Here is a 21,373-nt window from a genome sequence, read left to right on the forward strand (position 1 = left end):
GAGAGAATAAAAGGTGTGAAACTAAAATCAGAGGGATTCTACACCTGTACATCTGTGACAGATGAAGATATGGGGGGAGCGAGGTCATGGGTGGGAGAGGGGTAAAATGAGAAAAAGGGGGGAAGGGGAGGCAAAGGGGAGAAAAGGTAAGGAGAGGGGAATAAGACGGGGGTAAAGAGTGTGGGGGTGTTAAATATATATAAAAAACGACGAGAAAGAAATAACAGGTAAGATGAAATGGAATGAAAACAAATGGGTCGAGGTGAGGTCGAGCTAATCATCTGAAGTTGTTGAATTCGATGTTGAGACCGGAAGGCTGTAACGTGCCTAACCGGAAGATGAGGCGCTGTTCCTCCAGGTTGCGTTGAGCTTCACTGGAACATTGCAGCAATGTCCGAAGTCTCTGACTCGCGCTCAGAGTAAGATTTCCACAGGGTCACGGAGCGTATCTTTGGTGGTACATCCGGTCTCCGACGATCCGCAGTCCCAAAGATTGGGCACACTAAATTGAATAATTCCCTGTACCCGAAAACCCAGGATCAACATAAATTAAACAAGAATCAACAAGCAACTTGTGATTGATTATAAACTATAAAGTACACATTAAGTGACAGATACAAGGACTAAGACAGATCTTATGAATTGGCTAAGCAGTCCATTCAGCCTACAAGTCATCAATCTTAATTACAAAGTCCTTCAAACTCCATCTCACTAACAAAGAATTTCAGCTCCACTTCTTCGAGGAACTGGTCTGATGCCCAGACAGACCCTCTCTGTGTCCTTTTAGACATAGAGCCAGACAATTCAGCCCATCATGTCTGTGCCAACCATCAAGCACCTTTCTATTCTAATCCCATTTTCCAGCACTTGGTCTGTCGCCTTGTGTGCTGTGGCAGTTCAAGTGCTCTAAATGCTTCTTAAATGTTGTGAGGGTTCCCGCCTCTACCATCCCTTCAGGTAGTGAGTTCCAGATTCCCACCACTCTCTGGGTGAACATGTTTTTCATCAGTACCCTCTAAATCTCCTGCCCCTTAGCTTAAAGCTATGCCCCCCCCTGGTTATTGACCCCTCTGCTAAGGGGAAAAGCTCCTTCCTATCTACACTATTTATGTCCATCATAATTCTGTACACCTCAATCAGCCTTCTCAGCTTGAAGGAAAACAACCCCACCTGAACCAGCCTCCCTTCATAGCCAAGAATTTCCAGCCCAGGCTACATCCTGGTGAATGGGGACTTCCAGTGGTGGCTATCAGGTGAATAGTCGCACACGCGGTGGCTCGCACCTGGCGATTTGTTTTTTTTTGGCCCTTTGTGCCCGGTTACCAGAGAATGTTTGGGAAGAATTTGGTGCAGGATGACAGAATAAGATCCCCTCTTGCGAGTGATGTCTGGTGGATACACCACAAGGCAGAAGTCGGGCAAGGGGTCTTCCCCGGATTCAGATGGTCCTCGAATCTCAGAAGGGGAGAAAATAGCAGATGTCTCTGAGGCATTGTTGCCCCCTCACTGGACAACCGAGAGGTTGGTGGACTTCTGAACAAGTGAAGTTCAGAAGCAGCGACACGTGGTCACTGAAGACCTGGAGAAGGCTATTTGAGCATTCTTGGACAGGATGGCTCAGCGAATAGAAGTACAGGGGGCACCAATCAAGAAGATGGATGAGGCGCTCTTTGACCATAGCGATCGGATTGTCTCTCTGGAGGCAGAGACAGCATTGCTGGAGAAGTGGAGGGTGTGAGTGGCCAAGGTCAATGATCTGGAGAATCGCTCCAAACAGCAGAATTTAAGAATTGTGGGTGTGTCGGAGGGCCTGGACGGTATAAACGCCATGGATTACATCTCTAAGATGTTTGGAAAGTTGGTGAGGGGGCTGATATCTCCAGAGCTGGATCAGGTCCATTAGTCACTGAGACAGAAGCCCAGGTCGGGAGAGCCACTATGGGCAATCATAGTCAGGTTCGATAGGTCCCTGGACAAGGAGCGGGTCCTGAGATGGACGAAGGGCCACTGAGATTGTAGATCAGAATATACCAAGACTTTGGGGCAAGAAGGGGTGCGGTGTTTAACAAGGCCAGGGCTGTGCTCAGAGCAATGTCCATTTTGGCATTGTGCACCCAGCTCGTCTTCAGGTAACCCCCCCGAGACAGAGACGACTATTTTGACACCCCAGAGAATGCAAATGACTTTGTTAAGAAACGGGGGCTGGGGGGGGGGGGGGGGGGGGGGGGGACTGAAGGTTTTAAGGTCTATGATCTTTGCTGTTTGTTCATTGTTAGGTTCCTCTATATCTGTGTTTTTGTGTGGGATGGTTGTGAAATGGGAAAGGGTCGCTTATTGGTGGGGATTGCATCTGGGCAGAATGTGAGGTTTTATATTGTTGGAGCTGCAGTTTGCTGACGGTGAAAGAGCCTGTTCCTTTATCTTTGAACTGACTTGATGGGGGTGATGGCGGACATCTTGGGTGGGCGTGGGTCTGAAGCTGGAAGTGGCACAGCTTGGGGCCCTGCCAGATTGCCTCATAGGAGGGGGATTTGGAATCAATTTAGGCAGCATTTTAAATTAGGCTCTTTGTTGCTGTTCCCGAGAGGGGATGTATTTAGATGCTTTCATGTGTGCGGTTTGGTACCTAAGGAGCTTCCTTAGCTTCCCCTGGTGCCGGCACCCTCACTTATGGATAGAGTTATGTCCCTGGATGAAGTAAGGGAGGGAAGGATCTCAGAAATTTATGAGCAGATGTTGGTGACGGAGCGGGCTTCACTGGAATAAGTAAAGAGGAAGTTAGATGATGAGCTGGGTTTGGTCTTTGCGGAGGTGTGTGTGGAGTGAAACTCTTCAAAGGGTTAACTTCAGCTCCTCGTGTGCAAGGTTACGTTTGATACAGTTCAAGGTGGTGCACAGTACGCACCTGAGCCGGGCACATATCAGTGGGTTCTTCTCAGCGGTGGGGTGCAGGTGTGAGCAGAGCCCTAGGGGGGCCGGCAGATCATAAGCACATGTTTTGGTCTTGCCCCAAGCTTGTCAATTTTTGGGTCTCCTTTTTTGAAACAATGTCAGGGAATCTGGGTGTTAGGGTGGAGCCTTGCCTGATGGTGGCCATTTCTGGAGTGTCAGACTCACCGGTTCTGCAGGTGGGGCCGAGGGCAGATGTCTTGGTCTTCGCCTCACTAATCGCCCGAGGTAAGTCTTGCTCGGGTGGAGGTCTCCAGTGCCGCCTAAGGCTTCGGCCTGGTTAGGGGAGCTGGTGGAATTTCTGGACCTTGAGAAGATCAAGTGCACGATGAGTGGGCTGGTGGGTGGGTTTTACTCAAGGTGGCAGCCGTTCATTACCTTTTTCAGGGAGCTGGTTACCGCCATCTGTTGTGGGGGAGGGAGGTTTGGTTAGTCTATTAGGGTCTTCTTTGTGCGGAGGAGTAGACTTTGGGGAGGTTGGGTGGGGGGGGGGGGATGTTGGCAGGTTAGTCAGTACAAAACTGGGTTAGGATGAATTGTGCTGAATTATTTAATCTTCTCCGCACCCTCTCCAGTGCAGTCACGTCCGTATGATTTCACTCAGCTGCACTCTCACCAGGAAGTTTTGGTTTCCAACTTCAGTTTCACTTTTCATTTCCTCCGAAGCTCGGCGGGCCGGGTTCCTTTCTCAGTTTAGCCTTTTGGTTTCTCTTTTCAATGAGGTTGTGACTGAAAAAACGCGAGCTTTGAAACTTTGGATCCTATCATAATGTGTGTCTGTACCTGCGTGTCCTATGTGAGGAGGCATATGTACTGATATGTGCGTGTATTAATCTATATATCTGAATATATATGAACATATATATACATTACACCCACTCAGCTCACTCAGCTAAATCGCTGGCTTTTCAAGCAGACCAAGCAGGCCAGCAACATGGTTCAATTCCCGTACCAGCCTCCCCGGACAGGCGCCGGAATGTGGCGACTAGGGGCTTTTCACAGTAACTTCATTTGAAGCCTACTCGTGACAATCAGCGATTTTAGGGGCTGATTTAGCTCACTGGGCTAAATCGCTGGCTTTTAAAGCAGGCCAGCAGCACGGTTCGATTCCCGTATCAGCCTCCCCGGACAGGCGCCGGAATGTGGCGACTAGGGGCTTTTCACAGTAACTTCATTGAAGCCTACTCGTGACAATAAGTGATTTTCATTTCATTTTCATTTCATTCATTTCATTTCATATATCTATAGGGGAGAGAATCTGCATTTAATCTATGTCCATGTACCTCTATGTATCTGTATGCATCTACTTCTGTTTATCTGGTTTATGTGCGCAGATGTTCATATTTCATTTACTTCTTCGCACTGAAGGCTTACCTTCCTGATGTTTTCTTTAGAGATTTGAAGTTGGACAATGTTCTGTTAGACAGAGATGGCCACATTAAAATTGCAGATTTTGGAATGTGCAAGGAGAATATTCACAATGATGCAAGGACCAGCACATTCTGTGGGACGCCTGATTATATCGCCCCAGAGGTTAGTGTATCCGCCAACGTCGTTATTGTGCCGGCAACCAGTCGTAAATAACAGGCTGTTTATAAAGGCCTTCTGGTGCTTAAACTTTAATAACTTTGGCTGCGCACATGATAGAAGCAAATTGTAAACGGAATATGATTTCTAACTAAATATTGGGAAGATTGAAGCCATTGTTCTCAAACTTTGATCTCCAGTTACTGTCTCTTGTGATACATCATTTTACCCAATTTTTCAACTTTGAGAACATTATCCACTTTCTCCTGAGTGATTTCAAAGCATTAACACAGCACCAACATCTAAAAAATGAATTATAGCTTTAATATTCTACGCACACTTTACTCCAGTCATGTGCGCAAGTAAAGATTTTGAAGTTCAATGTTGCACTTGGATCTTGGAAACATCTTGCATTTTTACAATGTTTATTACAATTTTTCAAATAAATCAACAAATCTATCTGTGGACAAGATTGTCACCGTAAAATACCGAATCAGTGATAAGAGGTGGATGCACAGGGGGGCCAAACAACACCTGGAAAAGGGAATCAGGGGACAGGTTTCAGTCAAACCCTTTATTAAACTGCAACATCCACGAAACTTGTTCGTAATTAATGAATGATTAACTTAAAGATAAAAAATTCCAGCCTTGACTGCTATAACTTGTGTTACAAGCTATTGGCTTATGGTGTATCTTATTAATGCTGACGGTTGATATGAAATTCAGAGCACTTCCCGGGAAGATTGGGTGAATAAAGGAAACCATTCCCAATCCCTATGTCCAACGGGTACAGAATCAAAGCAATTAACAAAAAAAGACAGAAGGAGCATGAGTGAAAACATAGAACATAGAACAGTACAGCACAGAACAGGCCCTTAATGTTGTGCCGAGCCATGATCACCCTACTCAAACCCACATATCCACCCTATACCCGTAACCCAACAACCCCCCCCTTAACCTTACTTTTATTAGGATACTACGGGCAATTTAGCATGGCCAATCCACCTAACTCGCACATCTTTGGACTGTGGGAGGAAACCGGAGCACCCGGAGGAAACCCACGCACACAGGGGGAGGACGTGCAGACTCCACACAGACAGTGACCCAGCCGGGAATCGAACCTGGGTTCTGGAGCTGTGAAGCAATTATGCTAACCACCATGCTACCCTGCTGCCCATAAAACCTTTTAATGCAACATGTGGAATGTGCTGTCTGATCCGACAGTAGTTACAGATGCATTAATAGCCTATATTAGGTACTGGATAAATATTTGGAGGAGAAAATGGTGCAGGGTTATGGGGAAAGAGTGGAACTAACTGAGTTGCTCTTTGAAAGAGCTGGCAGAGATTTAGTGGGCCAAATGGCTGTCTCCTCTGTTGTACTGTTCTATTAACACAGTGCTCCATCAACTCTGTCAAACCTCCTTCTGCACTGTAAATTCCATGAAATTCTATCAGGTCAGACCCTCCGAATGGAAACTTTCACCCGATAAATATTCGTCTGTCGCTTACTACAACTCTTGAACATTATTGTACATGAAGTACTTGTGAAACATTTCTGAGAGATATAATTCAAGAATTATTCCTTCGAAAATGAGAGCATTTTGAAATGAGAACAAATTTAATATTACAAATAATTACAGGGCATGTTGACATTTCACATCAACCTTTTGACAGCATTCCCGAAAATTAGCATTAAGCGTGGAAGGGACAGGGTCAAAGGATGCCTGACTCTGAATTTAACGCTTCCAACTCATTCCTTACAGCTTTTGCTTTCCAATACTCACGATCTTCACCGATGACGAGACGTTATGGTGTGTTGTGTAAGTTCTGACTGTACCATTCTGAATCTCTTCCACTACACAGATCCTGCTGGGACAGAGGTACAGTATGTCAGTAGACTGGTGGTCATTTGGAGTTCTTCTCTATGAGATGCTGATTGGCCAGTCTCCATTCCACGGCAATGACGAGGATGAGCTTTTTCAGTCGATCCGCACAGATGACCCGATCTATCCTCGCTGGCTGAATAAAGAAGCTAAAGACATTCTAGTCAAAGTAAGAGTTTTCTTACGCACGTTTTTGTCTTTTTTAATGGTGTAAATACTCAATCTCCCCTGTTTCCCAAATAGATCCCAACATCAAGACAGTATTAATTCCCTTTCATTAAAAATGAATGCATATATTTTCATTCATTATTAACTCTGCTATGCACAACCCAGGTTCCATAATTACAGTTTTCTAAATTCAGACTAATCAAGTGTCCATGGTGGAAACACAATTTGATATTTAATATATGTAATTGAATGTAGCAGGAGAGCAGTGGCCAATCTCTGTGCATGCAATACTAGTGGTTAATGGTCTTTAATTGTATGCAGGTGGTGGATTCTCTTGTGCTCCTATCAATAAGAACAATTAAAGTTTTGTTAGTTTCTTTTTGTAGCTTTGTTCTTTGGCTGCAGTATCCCTTTAAGGGATTATCCCCTTTATTAATTAATTTTCGCTCTTGTTAATTTATTAATTTGTCCCCTATTTTATTAATTGATTTATTCAAAAGAATATAAACTATAGCTGAAACTGTGATTGTTGGATGAGGCTAGCAGGACAGGTCAAAGGCTAGGAAACCTACGGTGAGTAACTCACCTCCTGACCCCACAAAGCTTGTCCACAAATCTACAAGGCACAAGTCAGGAGTGTAATGGAATACTCTCCATTTGCCTGGTTGAGTGTAGCTCCAACAATACTCAAGCCCGACACCATCCAGGACAAAGCAGCCCGCTTGATTGCTCCCTCTTCCACAAACGTTCACTCCCTCCACCACCAACAAACAGTGGCAGCTGTGTGTACCATCTACAAGATGCACTGGATTTGATTTATTGGCACTGTTGAAACTCGCCAAGGTTCCATAGAGCACCTTCCAAACCCACGTCCATTACCATCTGGAAGGACAAGATCAGCAGATACCTGGAGGTTCCCCTCCAAGTAACTCACCACCCTGGCTTGGAAATATATCACCGTTCCTTCACTGTCGCTGGGGCAGAATCCTGGAACTCCCTCCCTAACAGCACAGTGGGTGCACCTACACCTCAGGGACTGCAGCAGTTCAACAAGGCAACTCACCTCCACTTTCAGAAGGGCGGCACGGTGGCACAGTGGTTAGCACTGCTGCCTCACAGCGCTAAGGACTCGGGTTCAATTCTGGCCTCAAGTGACTCTGTGGAGTTTACGCGTTCTCCCCGTGTCCGTGGGATTTTCCACCCACAATCCAAAGATGTGCAGGTTAGGTGGATCGGCCATGCCAAATTGCCCCTTAGTGTCCAAAAGGTAAGGTTGGGTTACTGTTAGGGGGTTAGGGTGGAGGCATGGGCCTAAGTAAGGTGCTCTTTCCAAGGGTTGGTGCAGATTCGATGGGCTGAATGGCCTCCTTCTGCACTGTAGGGATTCTATGACTTCTATGAACTAAGGATGGGCAATAAATGCTGGCCTAACCAGCGCTTTCACATCCCATAATGATTTTTTTTTAAAGATGCAGGCTTGTAATGTGTATTTCTGTAAATAAATAGTTATGAAAATGTGTAAAGATTGGCTTCAGTTGTATCTTTCTGGATTTTGGCAGTAGGACACTGAAACAACATCTAAAAAGAAGAAATAAGAAAGACTTGCCTTTGTATAAATGCTGTTCATGAGCACCGGATGTCTCAAAGCTCTTTACCGCCAATTCTTAGAAGTGGAGTAATCACTGTTCTAATGTAGGAAAGTCAGCTGATAACTTGTGCTCAACAAGCTTGCCCAAACAGCAGTGTGTTAGCCACAAGCTTGCTCAAACAGCAGTGTGTTAGCCACAAGCTTGCCCAAACAGCAGCATGTTAGCCACAAGCTTGCCCAAACAGCAGTGTGTTAGCCACAAGCTTGCCCAAACAGCAATGTGTTAGCCACAAGCTTGCCCAAACAGCAGCATGTTAGCCACAAGCTTGCCCAAACAGCAGTGTGTTAGCCACAAGCTTGCCCAAACAGCAGCATGTTAGCCACAAGCTTGCCCAAACAGCAGTGTGTTAGCCACAAGCTTGCCCATACAGCAGCATGTTAGCCACAAGCTTGCCCAAACAGCAGTGTGTTAGCCACAAGCTTGCCCAAACAGCAGTGTGTTAGCCACAAGCTTGCCCAAACAGCAGTGTGTTAGCCACAAGCTTGCCCATACAGCAGTGTGTTAGCCACAAGCTTGCCCAAACAGCAGCATGTTAGCCACAAGCTTGCCCAAACAGCAGTGTGTTAGCCACAAGCTTGCTCAAACAGCAGTGTGTTAGCCACAAGCTTGCCCAAACAGCATTGTGTTAGCCACAAGCTTGCCCAAACAGCAGTGTGTTAGCCACAAGCTTGCCCAAACAGCAGAGTGTTAGCCACAAGCTTGCCCAAACAGCAGTGTGTTAGCCACAAGCTTGCCCAAACAGCAGCGTGTTAGCCACAAGCTTGCCCAAACAGCAGTGTGTTAGCCACAAGCTTGCCCAAACAGCAGTGTGTTAGCCACAAGCTTGCTCAAACAGCAGTGTGTTAGCCACAAGCTTGCCCAAACAGCAGTGTGTTAGCCACAAGCTTGCTCAAACAGCAGTGTGTTAGCCACAAGCTTGCCCAAACAGCAGTGTGTTAGCCACAAGCTTGCCCAAACAGCAGCATGTTAGCCACAAGCTTGCTCAAACAGCAGTGTGTTAGCCACAAGCTTGCCCAAACAGCAGTGTGTTAGCCACAAGCTTGCCCAAACAGCAGCATGTTAGCCACAAGCTTGCCCAAACAGCAGAGTGCTAGCCACAAGCTTGCCCAAACAGCAGCATGTTAGCCACAAGCTTGCCCAAACAGCAGCATGTTAGCCACAAGCTTGCCCAAACAGCAGAGTGCTAGCCACAAGCTTGCCCAAACAGCAGTGTGTTAGCCACAAGCTTGCTCAAACAGCAGCATGTTAGCCACAAGCTTGCTCAAACAGCAGTGTGTTAGCCACAAGCTTGCCCAAACAGCAGCATGTTAGCCAAAAGCTTGCCCAAACAGCAGTGTGTTAGCCACAAGCTTGCTCAAACAGCAGTGTGTTAGCCACAAGCTTGCTCAAACAGCAGTGTGTTAGCCACAAGCTTGCCCAAACAGCAGCATGTTAGCCACAAGCTTGCCCAAACAGCAGAGTGCTAGCCACAAGCTTGCCCAAACAGCAGTGTGTTAGCCACAAGCTTGCCCAAACAGCAGCATGTTAGCCACAAGCTTGCCCAAACAGCAGCATGTTAGCCACAAGCTTGCCCAAACAGCAGCATGTTAGCCACAAGCTTGCCCAAACAGCAGCATGTTAGCCACAAGCTTGCCCAAACAGCAGAGTGCTAGCCACAAGCTTGCCCAAACAGCAGTGTGTTAGCCACAAGCTTGCCCAAACAGCAGCATGTTAGCCACAAGCTTGCCCAAACAGCAGCATGTTAGCCACAAGCTTGCCCAAACAGCAGCATGTTAGCCACAAGCTTGCCCAAACAGCAGCATGTTAGCCACAAGCTTGCTCAAACAGCAGTGTGTTAGCCACAAGCTTGCCCAAACAGCAGTGTGTTAGCCACAAGCTTGCCCAAACAGCAGCATGTTAGCCACAAGCTTGCTCAAACAGCAGTGTGTTAGCCACAAGCTTGCCCAAACAGCAGTGTGTTAGCCACAAGCTTGCCCAACAGCAGCATGTTAGCCACAAGCTTGCCCAAACAGCAGAGTGCTAGCCACAAGCTTGCCCAAACAGCAGTGTGTTAGCCACAAGCTTGCCCAAACAGCAGCATGTTAGCCACAAGCTTGCCCAAACAGCAGCATGTTAGCCACAAGCTTGCCCAAACAGCAGAGTGCTAGCCACAAGCTTGCCCAAACAGCAGTGTGTTAGCCACAAGCTTGCTCAAACAGCAGCATGTTAGCCACAAGCTTGCTCAAACAGCAGTGTGTTAGCCACAAGCTTGCCCAAACAGCAGTGTGTTAGCCACAAGCTTGCCCAAACAGCAATGTGTTAGCCACAAGCTTGCCCAAACAGCAGTGTGTTAGCCACAAGCTTGCCCAAACAGCAGTGTGTTAGCCACAAGCTTGCTCAAACAGCAGTGTGTTAGCCACAAGCTTGCCCAAACAGCAGCATGTTAGCCACAAGCTTGCCCAAACAGCAGTGTGTTAGCCACAAGCTTGCCCAAACAGCAGCATGTTAGCCACAAGCTTGCTCAAACAGCAGTGTGTTAGCCACAAGCTTGCCCAAACAGCAGCATGTTAGCCACAAGCTTGCCCAAACAGCAGTGTGTTAGCCACAAGCTTGCCCAAACAGCAGTGTGTTAGCCACAAGCTTGCCAAAACAGCAGTGTGTTAGCCACAAGCTTGCTCAAACAGCAGTGTGTTAGCCACAAGCTTGCCCAAACAGCAGTGTGTTAGCCACAAGCTTGCCCAAACAGCAGTGTGTTAGCCACAAGCTTGCCCAAACAGCAATGTGTTAGCCACAAGCTTGCCCAAACAGCAGTGTGTTAGCCACAAGCTTGCCCAAACAGCATTGTGTTAGCCACAAGCTTGCCCAAACAGCAGTGTGTTAGCCACAAGCTTGCCCAAACAGCAGTGTGTTAGCCACAAGCTTGCCCAAACAGCAGCGTGTTAGCCACAAGCTTGCCCAAACAGCAGTGTGTTAGCCACAAGCTTGCCCAAACAGCAGTGTGTTAGCCACAAGCTTGCCCAAACAGCAGTGTGTTAGCCACAAGCTTGCCCAAACAGCAGCATGTTAGCCACAAGCTTGCCCAAACAGCAGCGTGTTAGCCACAAGCTTGCCCAAACAGCAGAGTGCTAGCCACAAGCTTGCCCAAACAGCAGTGTGTTAGCCACAAGCTTGCCCAAACAGCAGTGTGTTAGCCACAAGCTTGCCCAAACAGCAGCATGTTAGCCACAAGCTTGCTCAAACAGCAGTGTGTTAGCCACAAGCTTGCTCAAACAGCAGAGTGCTAGCCACAAGCTTGCCCAAACAGCAGTGTGTTAGCCACAAGCTTGCTCAAACAGCAGTGTGTTAGCCACAAGCTTGCCCAAACAGCAGCATGTTAGCCACAAGCTTGCCCAAACAGCAGCATGTTAGCCACAAGCTTGCTCAAACAGCAGAGTGCTAGCCACAAGCTTGCCCAAACAGCAATGTGTTAGCCACAAGCTTGCCCAAACAGCAGTGTGTTAGCCACAAGCTTGCCCAAACAGCATTGTGTTAGCCACAAGCTTGCCCAAACAGCAGCGTGTTAGCCACAAGCTTGCCCAAACAGCAGTGTGTTAGCCACAAGCTTGCCCAAACAGCAGTGTGTTAGCCACAAGCTTGCCCAAACAGCAGCGTGTTAGCCACAAGCTTGCCCAAACAGCAGTGTGTTAGCCACAAGCTTGCCCAAACAGCAGCATGTTAGCCACAAGCTTGCCCAAACAGCAGTGTGTTAGCCACAAGCTTGCCCAAACAGCAGTGTGTTAGCCACAAGCTTGCCCAAACAGCAGCATGTTAGCCACAAGCTTGCCCAAACAGCAGCATGTTAGCCACAAGCTTGCCCAAACAGCAGTGTGTTAGCCACAAGCTTGCCCAAACAGCAGTGTGTTAGCCACAAGCTTGCCCAAACAGCAATGTGTTAGCCACAAGCTTGCCCAAACAGCAGTGTGTTAGCCACAAGCTTGCCCAAACAGCAGAGTGCTAGCCACAAGCTTGCCCAAACAGCAGTGTGTTAGCCACAAGCTTGCCCAAACAGCAGCATGTTAGCCACAAGCTTGCCCAAACAGCAGCATGTTAGCCACAAGCTTGCTCAAACAGCAGCATGTTAGCCACAAGCTTGCCCAAACAGCAGTGTGTTAGCCACAAGCTTGCCCAAACAGCAGCATGTTAGCCACAAGCTTGCCCAAACAGCAGCATGTTAGCCACAAGCTTGCCCAAACAGCAGCATGTTAGCCACAAGCTTGCTCAAACAGCAGTGTGTTAGCCACAAGCTTGCCCAAACAGCAGTGTGTTAGCCACAAGCTTGCCCAAACAGCAGTGTGTTAGCCACAAGCTTGCCCAAACAGCAGCATGTTAGCCACAAGCTTGCCCAAACAGCAGTGTGTTAGCCACAAGCTTGCCCAAACAGCAGCGTGCTAGCCACAAGCTTTCTCAAACAGCAATGTGTTAGCCACAAGCTTGCCCAAACAGCAGTGTGTTAGCCACAAGCTTGCCCAAACAGCAGTGTGTTAGCCACAAGCTTGCCCAAACAGCAGCATGTCAGCCACCAGATAGTGTGTTTCTGTAATATTGATCAAAGAGTAAATATTGGTCAGGGCGCTGGTGATCTGCACTTCTTTGCAGTAGTTCCATGGACTCTTTCGCATCCACCAAGTGGGCAGATGGGGGCCTTGATTTACATCTCGTCCAAAATGCCTCTTCAGTACAGCATTGGTGTGTCCGCCTCACGTTTTTTTTCTCTGTGGTCAAGCTGCGGATTGGGACTTGAATCCAGGCCTTGTGATTGAGAGAATTTGCTACCAATTGAACCATGGTCTTCAGCCCTAGTTTATGTCTGTGAGTCAGGGTCAGGTGGTCCAAGCAGCTCTGCCACATAAAAGAATGCTTTATATGTGCGAGTCATGGAGTGAAATCAGGATCTATGCCTACTCAGTACCTACTAATGAGAACAGAATCCCTTCAACAAAGCTCTGTCCTGCTCCATTTAGTTGGAAAACGTGTGGATATTTAGTTCTACAGACCAGGCCATTCCTGGGTCCGATCTCCAGGTTGCACTGACTTAATTGCTCCCAGTAACGGCAGCAGCTATGATGACACCCATGGTGTGGGGTAGGGAATAATCAGCCAAAGCTCCTGACCTGTCTCTGCTGTTGGATGGTGCTTATTGCATGAGGATTCTGCAATGCTACACACAGTCGAATAGTTCCCTATGTGCTCACTGCCTTGGTTCCTACATGAGGTATGGCCACTTGGATGGCATACTGAAGATCAGATACCCCGAAGCTTATGGGCATCGACCTTGAGTGGGGGGGAGGGGAGGTTTATTTTTCAAAGTGTTGTCAAGTAGATCTTTTAGAAAGAACGAACCAAGACACAGGTACTGAAGGTTAACATTGCCGACTTTAATGTTTTTATCTATGAACAATGAACAATACCGTGGTTGGCAGGGTAGTGCAGTGGTTAGCAATGTTGCTTCACAGCGCTAGGGTCCCAGGTTGGATTCCCGGCTTGGGGTCACTGTTTTTTTTCCCCTTTCCCCCATGTCTGCGTGGGTTTCCTCCGGATGCTCCGGTTTCCTCCCACAAGTCCCGAAAGACGTGCTTGTTAGGTGAATTGGACATTCTGAATTCTCCCTCAGAGTACCCGAACAGGCACTGGAGTGTGGCGACTAGGGGATTTTCACAGTAACTTCATTGCAGTGTTAATGTAAGCCTACTTGTGGCAATAAAGATTATTATTAAAAAACAATGGTTTTTAAGTAAATTCAAAATATACAGTTGGCCTGACTAACGTATGTTATAAAAACTGAAAATGCTGGGAAAACCCAGCGTGTCTGACAGCATCTGTGAGGAGAGAGTTAACGTGCTGAGTCCGTGCGAGCCTTTCGTAGTTCTGTAAGAAGAGCCAAACGGACTGGAAATGTTAATCCTGTTGCTGTCTCCATCGACGCTGTCAGACCTGCTGAGGCTTTGCAGCATTTCCTGTTTTTATTTCAGATTTCCAGCCCCCCCCCCCCCCCCCCCCCCGCAGTATTTTGTTTTTATTCGAATGCGTGCTGTTGTCGAAACCCAATAAAGTGACTCGATCTTGTGCCTGTTTCAGCTCTTTGTTCGTGAACCTGAGAGGAGGCTGGGTGTTAAAGGAAGCATTCGGCAGCAAGCCTTTTTCCGGGATATTGACTGGCAGGCGCTGGAAGACCGGGAAGTGGAGCCACCTTTCAAACCCACAGTGGTAAGATATCGGTTCGTCTTGCATCTGGGTTTTTTCCAGCCCACCCAGCTTTTACATCAGATTACGATTTCTCTTTTTAAAAAATCATACGCATTAGTAAATCTCGTAAAGAGGTAAGTGGAAATACCAGTTCAAATTTTATTGAAATTAACGGGCATTATGGGCGGCATGGTAGCACAGTGGTTAGCACAGTTGCTTCACGGGTCCCGGGTTCAATTCCCAACTTGGGTCACTGTGCGGAGTTTGCACGTTCTCCCCGTGTCTGTGTGGGTTTCCTCCGGGTGCTCCGGTTTCCTCTCACAAGTCTCGAAAGACGTGCTTGTTAGGTGAATTGGACATTCTGAATTCTCCCTCCGTGTACCCAAACAGGTGCCGGAATGTGGCGACTAGGGGCTTTTCACAGTAACTTCATTGCAGTGTTAATTTAAACGTACTTGTAACACTAATAAAGATTATTATTATTCCCCTGAAAAGCTTCTTATGCAAGTGACTAGCCAGCTCCCTCCTGAATTAATAACAGTATTTGTCTTCACTGATTCCTGGGCAATCTGCTTTACACATGACTTGCTCAACAGGCAGTGTCACTGCTCTTGTTGATCCTCAAGGGAAACGCCGATGTCACTTTGCCCTCTAAGGACAAGATGCAACTTGCAGCAAAGCAGCAGAAATGCTGGCGATCGGGCCGGGGATGCCCTGTGCAGGTGTGGGGACCCTCCCATAGTGCGTTGGGGCTTGGGGGAGGGGTCAGGGTTGTGTTGAGGGCCTCAGAGATTGGGACACCATTTAAAAATGGCATCCAGATCTCTCGCTCCACTGAGGAGTTCCAGCGAGTGGAGCTCCTCGGTGTAGAAAACGGGGCTATGTGCGTCCTTGAGAGTGGTGTTGTATAACCATGTGATTCTCGGCACTGTGAGTGCCAAGAAACATGCGGCTGACCACGCTCACTATGGGACTTTGTTCCCATTTAGTTGAATCGTGCCCAATATCTTTGAACATCCTGGGCGGGATTCTCCGACCCCCCCGCCGGGTCCCTGGCGTGTGGAGCAACAGTTCTAACCACTGTGCTACCATGCCGCCCGATGAGAGTGATACGAGTGATGGAGCAGATGCATGATATAGATGTATAGTATAGCTGCATGGCGTAGATGTGTGGTGATCTTTGCGAGGGGTTTCCAGGATGGAAGACGCAGTGGTCACAACGATACACGATGCTCTTTTGAAGAACTAAACTAATTTCATTAACTCTACTAAATTTGAGTTTGACTTATTCTGAATAGCAAACATACATGTAAGAATTAAACTACACCCACTAACACGATCTCTATCTACTAATTATATCTATTATATCTTAACTAACTCTGCAATACACTATGAATCTTATCTTCATCAGCTCCAGTAATCTCCATAATCTCCTCCCCTTTGTTTAAGAGCCAGTGCAATTTATAGTACTGTTCCTTAGCTCCCTCTAGTGGCTGGGCTTAACATAACACTAACTCTTCACATGCTGTACATTTGTATAATATCACAAGATGCATGGTGCATTTGGTTGGCAATGGTCTGTTTACAAATCACATACATTCTTACCTTTCCTTGTGTAGTCAGTTATCGCTGACAGAGCTATCCAATTCTCAAATGCTTCAACTACTTTTATTTGACAGAAATCGTCAAGTGACTGCAGCAACTTTGACAAAGAATTCTTGAATGAGAAACCCAAGCTGTCGTGTGCAGACAGGACCCTCATCAACAGCATGGACCAAAACATGTTCAACAACTTCTCGTTCACTAACCCCAAAATGGATAGAGTACTTTGATGAAGATAAAATGACGGGTCGCAAAAATATCTTTTACCTCTGTCACACTGAAGAGTTCCATGCTTTGCATTCACCTGTGAGGAGAGCCTGGTGGTGGCTATGTTCTACGTTACACATGTGGCATGAAAAATACCTGTCATGTAAGTTACATACACCAGAATGCTCCTGGGTATCCATGTTGAAAATCATTGTGTGGGAACATCCATAACATCTAAGAAGAGATCCTAACTTTATTTGGACTGGAAGGACAAGGCAGACATGCCTGAACTTGATGTCTCTAATCTCCGAGCATAAACATTGAAGCACTGAGACCAACGCTGCAGTGGAAACATTTAGCTTTTGATTAAGTGTTTTTAAGAGTATTCATTTTGACGCACATTTCTGTGGAGCAAGAATAACTCCTGCACCTTGGAAAGAATTTTGTTTTATCAGTTGCGTGGATGTGATGACACTTTGTTCTCAAGTCTGACAGGGTTTGCAGTGAACTGGCACAGGGATGGACGAAAGAATTCACAAACTCATTCCTGTCCAGACCCGCGAACCAAAGAGCAAAGCTCGCGCATCCCTTTGAGAAACCGTGGCATTATTTAATAATTGTCGTTTTCGACAAATCAGACCACCGCAATGGTGGGATTGCGGCCTGATTTAACCCAGGAAGATCACAATTTGTGTGAATTCTGCCTAATCTCCCCACAACCAGTAAATCACACTGTTCCTTTCCCAATGGACTTGAATATTCACCCTTTCGCATCAACCCACACGGTGAGTAACCTCAAATCATAAAGTTAAGTGAAGACAATGGAACAAAATGTTTTCAACCAAGCGTCGAGATTTCAATATTTTCTTCGCAAGTGTGTGACGAAGGTATCGCGAGCTGTTGAAATTCGGCTTTCTTGATCTCACAGTGATTAGTGTGCAAGATTCTCTTCTATCGTTGGGGTTCACAGATCAACGCTGTTACAGCTCGCCACCCATGGTTCCATTAACCACATCATTCAGTGTCGGCCTGGTGAAACCAATCAGCCTTTGACCAGAAGAGGACACAAACTTTTCTGCGCAGTTGGTTACGGACAGAACCAACATGCTGCCGTGGGTTTTGGAGAAGCAGAGTTGAAATGTGACAGGAACGTCAAAAGAGTGATATCGGCGGCTAAATCTCCAAAATTGGCAAGACAATTCAGATTGATCGGCCGCTGGATCCATGGAAAATAAACAGGACTGGAACTGGACAACACAAGGAAACTTGCATGTATCGGACAGTGTGTTATCTTGAAAGTGGCATTTGTAGAGGTTTTACTCTTCGGGCATTTAGGTGGGACATCCCAATAAAAAGGGGCAGCATAACTCCAAATGATTACGTAGGTAGCCATCTTGGCTGGAACCTGCAACATTTCCGTGTTGTAACATTTTCCACTTTATTTAATCAATACTATGGTTATTTTCTCTCTGATGTTTTCACCTAAGCTCCAATACAATGTATCCAACATCCCGCATTCTTGCTGTGCATCCTCATGATGGCAAAATCAGGTTTTAGCGCACTCTGAGTCAATCGCTCCAAGGCTCTCACACCAGTAGAAGTTCTTGCTCCTCCCCCCCAGTTTCCCCTTGAAGGGAACATTGAAATGTCTGCCAATGTTGAAAACTCAAATGAACAACTTGCCTTGTCTGCTGTTCTCTTCTTTTCAACATTACTGTTGTCCTGCCCTTTTGGGCTTTCAGGAAAATGTGAGCAGTATTTTCAAACGGCATTACTTCATTACAGATGGTACCCAACACTGCTATTGCCTTCGGAGCTACCCGAGTGGAGATATTACTGTTATCTTAGTTTGTTACTGAATGAACTGTGTACTTTTAATACTGTGAAGGCCGGTTTTACATTATATTTTAACCTATGAATGCTTACATTAATCCTGCAATCCTCACAATTACTTTCCACATCCTTGACGTTTGTGATTCAAATACTTCTCTCCCCCACGTGCAGTTGAAGGAGATTGGATTCAGAAGTTCGACTATTTTGTTGTGTGCATTGAGATTTAATGCTGTTTCTTTACATGTGGGTTCTTCCCTCGGTTCACCAGCCTTGGCTCTGTGACTGTCAAGGCCCATTGTAATCAATATCTTGATTTCAGCTACAACTGTGTAAAGCCAATGTGGGGGGGGGGGGGGGGGGGGGGGGGGGGGGCTGCAATATTCAACCAACATTGAGTGAGAACAGGATCAATCATATCTGCAATGGGTTAGCATGATCTGGAGTGCAACGCCTCAAAGGGCAGTGAAAGCAGATTCAATAGCAACCATCAACAGATTGGATAAATACTTGAGAGGGAACATTTGCTGGGTGATGAGGGAAGAGTGAGTGGGGGACCAACACTAATCTGCCAAAGGGCCGTCACTGGCTGAATGAGGCGAATGCCCTGCGCAGTACCATTCAATGATGTCCCTCCTACCCCCAAATTCAATTGACTGCTGACATTAAACAGGGTATTGGACAAAAAGTCAGACCCAAATATTTCACAACTTGGAGGGAGGAAAGTGGAAATTAAAAGATATAATAACCTAATATTTATGTTGATCTGACTCAGATACTTTAATGATCATCTGTACATCTCAACATTGTGTGGGTTACAGATTTAACCAGCCTAAAACCCTTCACCCGCTCCATTCCAGAAATTGAATCTCCTTCATTTTTAGATTTTAATGTTACGCCTTCTGATTGCCAATATTTTTTATTTTTGTTTACACATAAAAAATTAAATTGAGGTGCAATCCAAAACATTTTCTACCAACTCTGTAAATAAAGCTGAGGTAAAATTGGCTTGGTTTGACAGGAATCACAGCAGATCACGAGCGAAAAGGTAACCAAGGAGATTGTCGGGATGAATGTTTCCATGTTTTCTCATCTGGCCAGTGAGTGTGAGGTCAAAGAATGCGAGCCAGTTACGCATTATAGTAAGTGTTTCATAAAGTCTCTTTTTAAATGTACTTGAAATGGGCGGAAGTCAACTTACCTGCTGTTGCTGCCTTTGTCAAAGGAGATGCAATGTGCACTGCAGTATTATATAAATTCTGAGATATTGGAGGAGAACGTTAGGGCAGCACGGTAGCATGGTGGTTAGCATAAATGCTTCACAGCTCCAGGGTCCCAGGTTCGATTCCCGGCTGGGTCGCTGTCTGTGTGGAGTCTGCACGTCCTCCCCGTGTGTGCGTGGGTTTCCTCCGGGCGCTCCGATTTCCTCCCACAGTCCAAAGATGTGCGGGTTAGGTGGATTGGCCATGCTAAATTGCCCGTAGTGTCCTAAAAAGTAAGGTTAAGGGGGGGAGTTGTTGGGTTACGGGTATAGGGTGGATACGTGAGTTTGAGTAGGGTGATCATTGCTCGGCACAACATCGAGGGCCGAAGGGCCTGTTCTGTGCTGTACTGTTCTATCTATTCTATCTATCTAACGTACTAACTTGCCACAAGTCAGAATTCCGACAAGCACATTAGGATAGGGAACATTTGCTTGGGTTCACGAAATGTTGATGTCCGATGCTGGAGGGAGACAAGGAGGACATTTTCTACAAACGTTGGCACCACAGTCAAAGGTAAACATTACGATGTGGCACACAATGAGCCTTTATTCATTGCCGACTGCAATAATCTAACTTTCAGCGATTTCGATTTGTTTTGTAGCAGGATAAAAGTCCACCACACAAAGCTACCTGTATTCTGGCACACACCAGGCATTAAACTCTACATCTGGCCTGATCTATTCTCCACCTGGGAGTGCTTGTTGCTGACACTAGGTGCCAATAGTTGAAAGATGTTCCCAATCTCAGTGCTGAAATTTGCATTCCCACGATAGGCATCTAAATTCACCCCAATAATGAAATAAGTGAATCGATGTTAAACGTCAACATGAAAATAGCAAAATGTCAGTGTTTTATTACCTCATTAATTTACGTGTAAAATAAAATAGTGTTGTATAATTTGTGATGTTGCCGTGGTGTTGTTGCTTCCTTATATGCCTTACCAATGAACCTCACCCTTCAACTCACATTGACAAATAGAATTTGCAAAGTTTCTGAATAACTCTGGAGATCTGACTGTTGAGATGGGCCGAATGGCCTCCTTCTGCACTCTGAAATCTATGATTAGTGTTACGAGCACAGGTGGCACATAATAACTTGCATCTATACCACAATTTCCGAGAGGGGCTTGACAGAAGTGTTAACGCAAGATTCTTCTCAACATCAGTTTGAATGACTGGGTGGCCGATAACTTCCGGTTGGCAACGGGAAGCCCCGGATCGCCCGCCGATTATGACACTGAAAAAGCCCACCTACCCGTGCTCGGATATCATGCTGAACCTTTCTCTTCCGGTGGCAGTCTGGGGCCCCCAGCACGACAGTCTGCGCAGGCTCCAGCGCGGATCAGCCCTGCCATCTATTGACGGGGTCAGGTTGGGAACGCCCATTGAGGGCAGGCATTTAAACTACAGATTGCCACACAAAATGTTGCTGCATAAGATAAAGATGCATGGCATTAAGGGTAAAGTAATAGCATGGATAGAGGATTGGTTAATTAATAGAAAGCAAAGAGTTGGGATAAATGGGTGTTTCTCTGGTTGGCAATCAGTAGCTAGTGGTGTCCCTCAGGGATCCGTGTTGGGCCCACAATTGTGCACAATTTACATAGATGATTTGGAGTTGGGGACCAAGGGCAATGTATCCAAGTTTGCAGGCGACACTAAGATGAGTGGTAAACAAAAAGTGCAGAGGATACCGGAAGTCTGCAGAGGGATTTGGATAGGTTAAGTGATGGGCTAGGGTCTGGCAGATGGAATACAATGTTGACAAATGTGAGGTTATCCATTTTGGTAGGAATAACAGCAAAAGGGATTATTATTTAAATGATAAAATATTAAAACATGCTGCTGTGCAGAGAGACCTGGGTGTGCTAGTGCATCAGTCACAAAAAGGTTGGTTTACAGGTGCAACAGGTGATTAAGAAGGCAAACGGAATTATGTCCTTCATTGCTAGAGTGATGGAGTTTAAGACTAAGGAGGTTATGCTGCAATTGTATAAGGTGTTAGTGAGGCCACACCTGGAGTATTGTGTTCAGTTTTTGCCTTACCTGAGAAAGGATGTACTGGCGCTGGAGGGTGTACAGAGGAGATTC

At 46.3% G+C, this 21,373-nt stretch overlaps 1 protein-coding gene across 6 annotated transcripts in view; it reads left to right on the forward strand.

The window, feature by feature from the left end:
• Positions 1–18,370, forward strand: part of prkcq (protein kinase C, theta) — a 233,340-nt gene extending 214,970 nt beyond the window's left edge. For all 6 annotated transcript variants that reach the window (XM_038811892.1, XM_038811893.1, XM_038811895.1 and 3 more), the window contains 4 exons: positions 4,344–4,482; positions 6,342–6,530; positions 14,272–14,400; positions 16,059–18,370. In XM_038811892.1, coding sequence (XP_038667820.1) covers positions 4,344–4,482; positions 6,342–6,530; positions 14,272–14,400; positions 16,059–16,211 — 610 coding nt within the window. In that variant the 3' untranslated portion in view covers positions 16,212–18,370. The remainder of the gene's footprint in view (positions 1–4,343; positions 4,483–6,341; positions 6,531–14,271; positions 14,401–16,058) is intronic.
• Positions 18,371–21,373: the final 3,003 nt, after the last annotated feature.

This window comes from Scyliorhinus canicula, chromosome 11, assembly GCF_902713615.1.
Source record: "Scyliorhinus canicula chromosome 11, sScyCan1.1, whole genome shotgun sequence".
Lineage (NCBI taxonomy): Eukaryota > Metazoa > Chordata > Chondrichthyes > Carcharhiniformes > Scyliorhinidae > Scyliorhinus > Scyliorhinus canicula.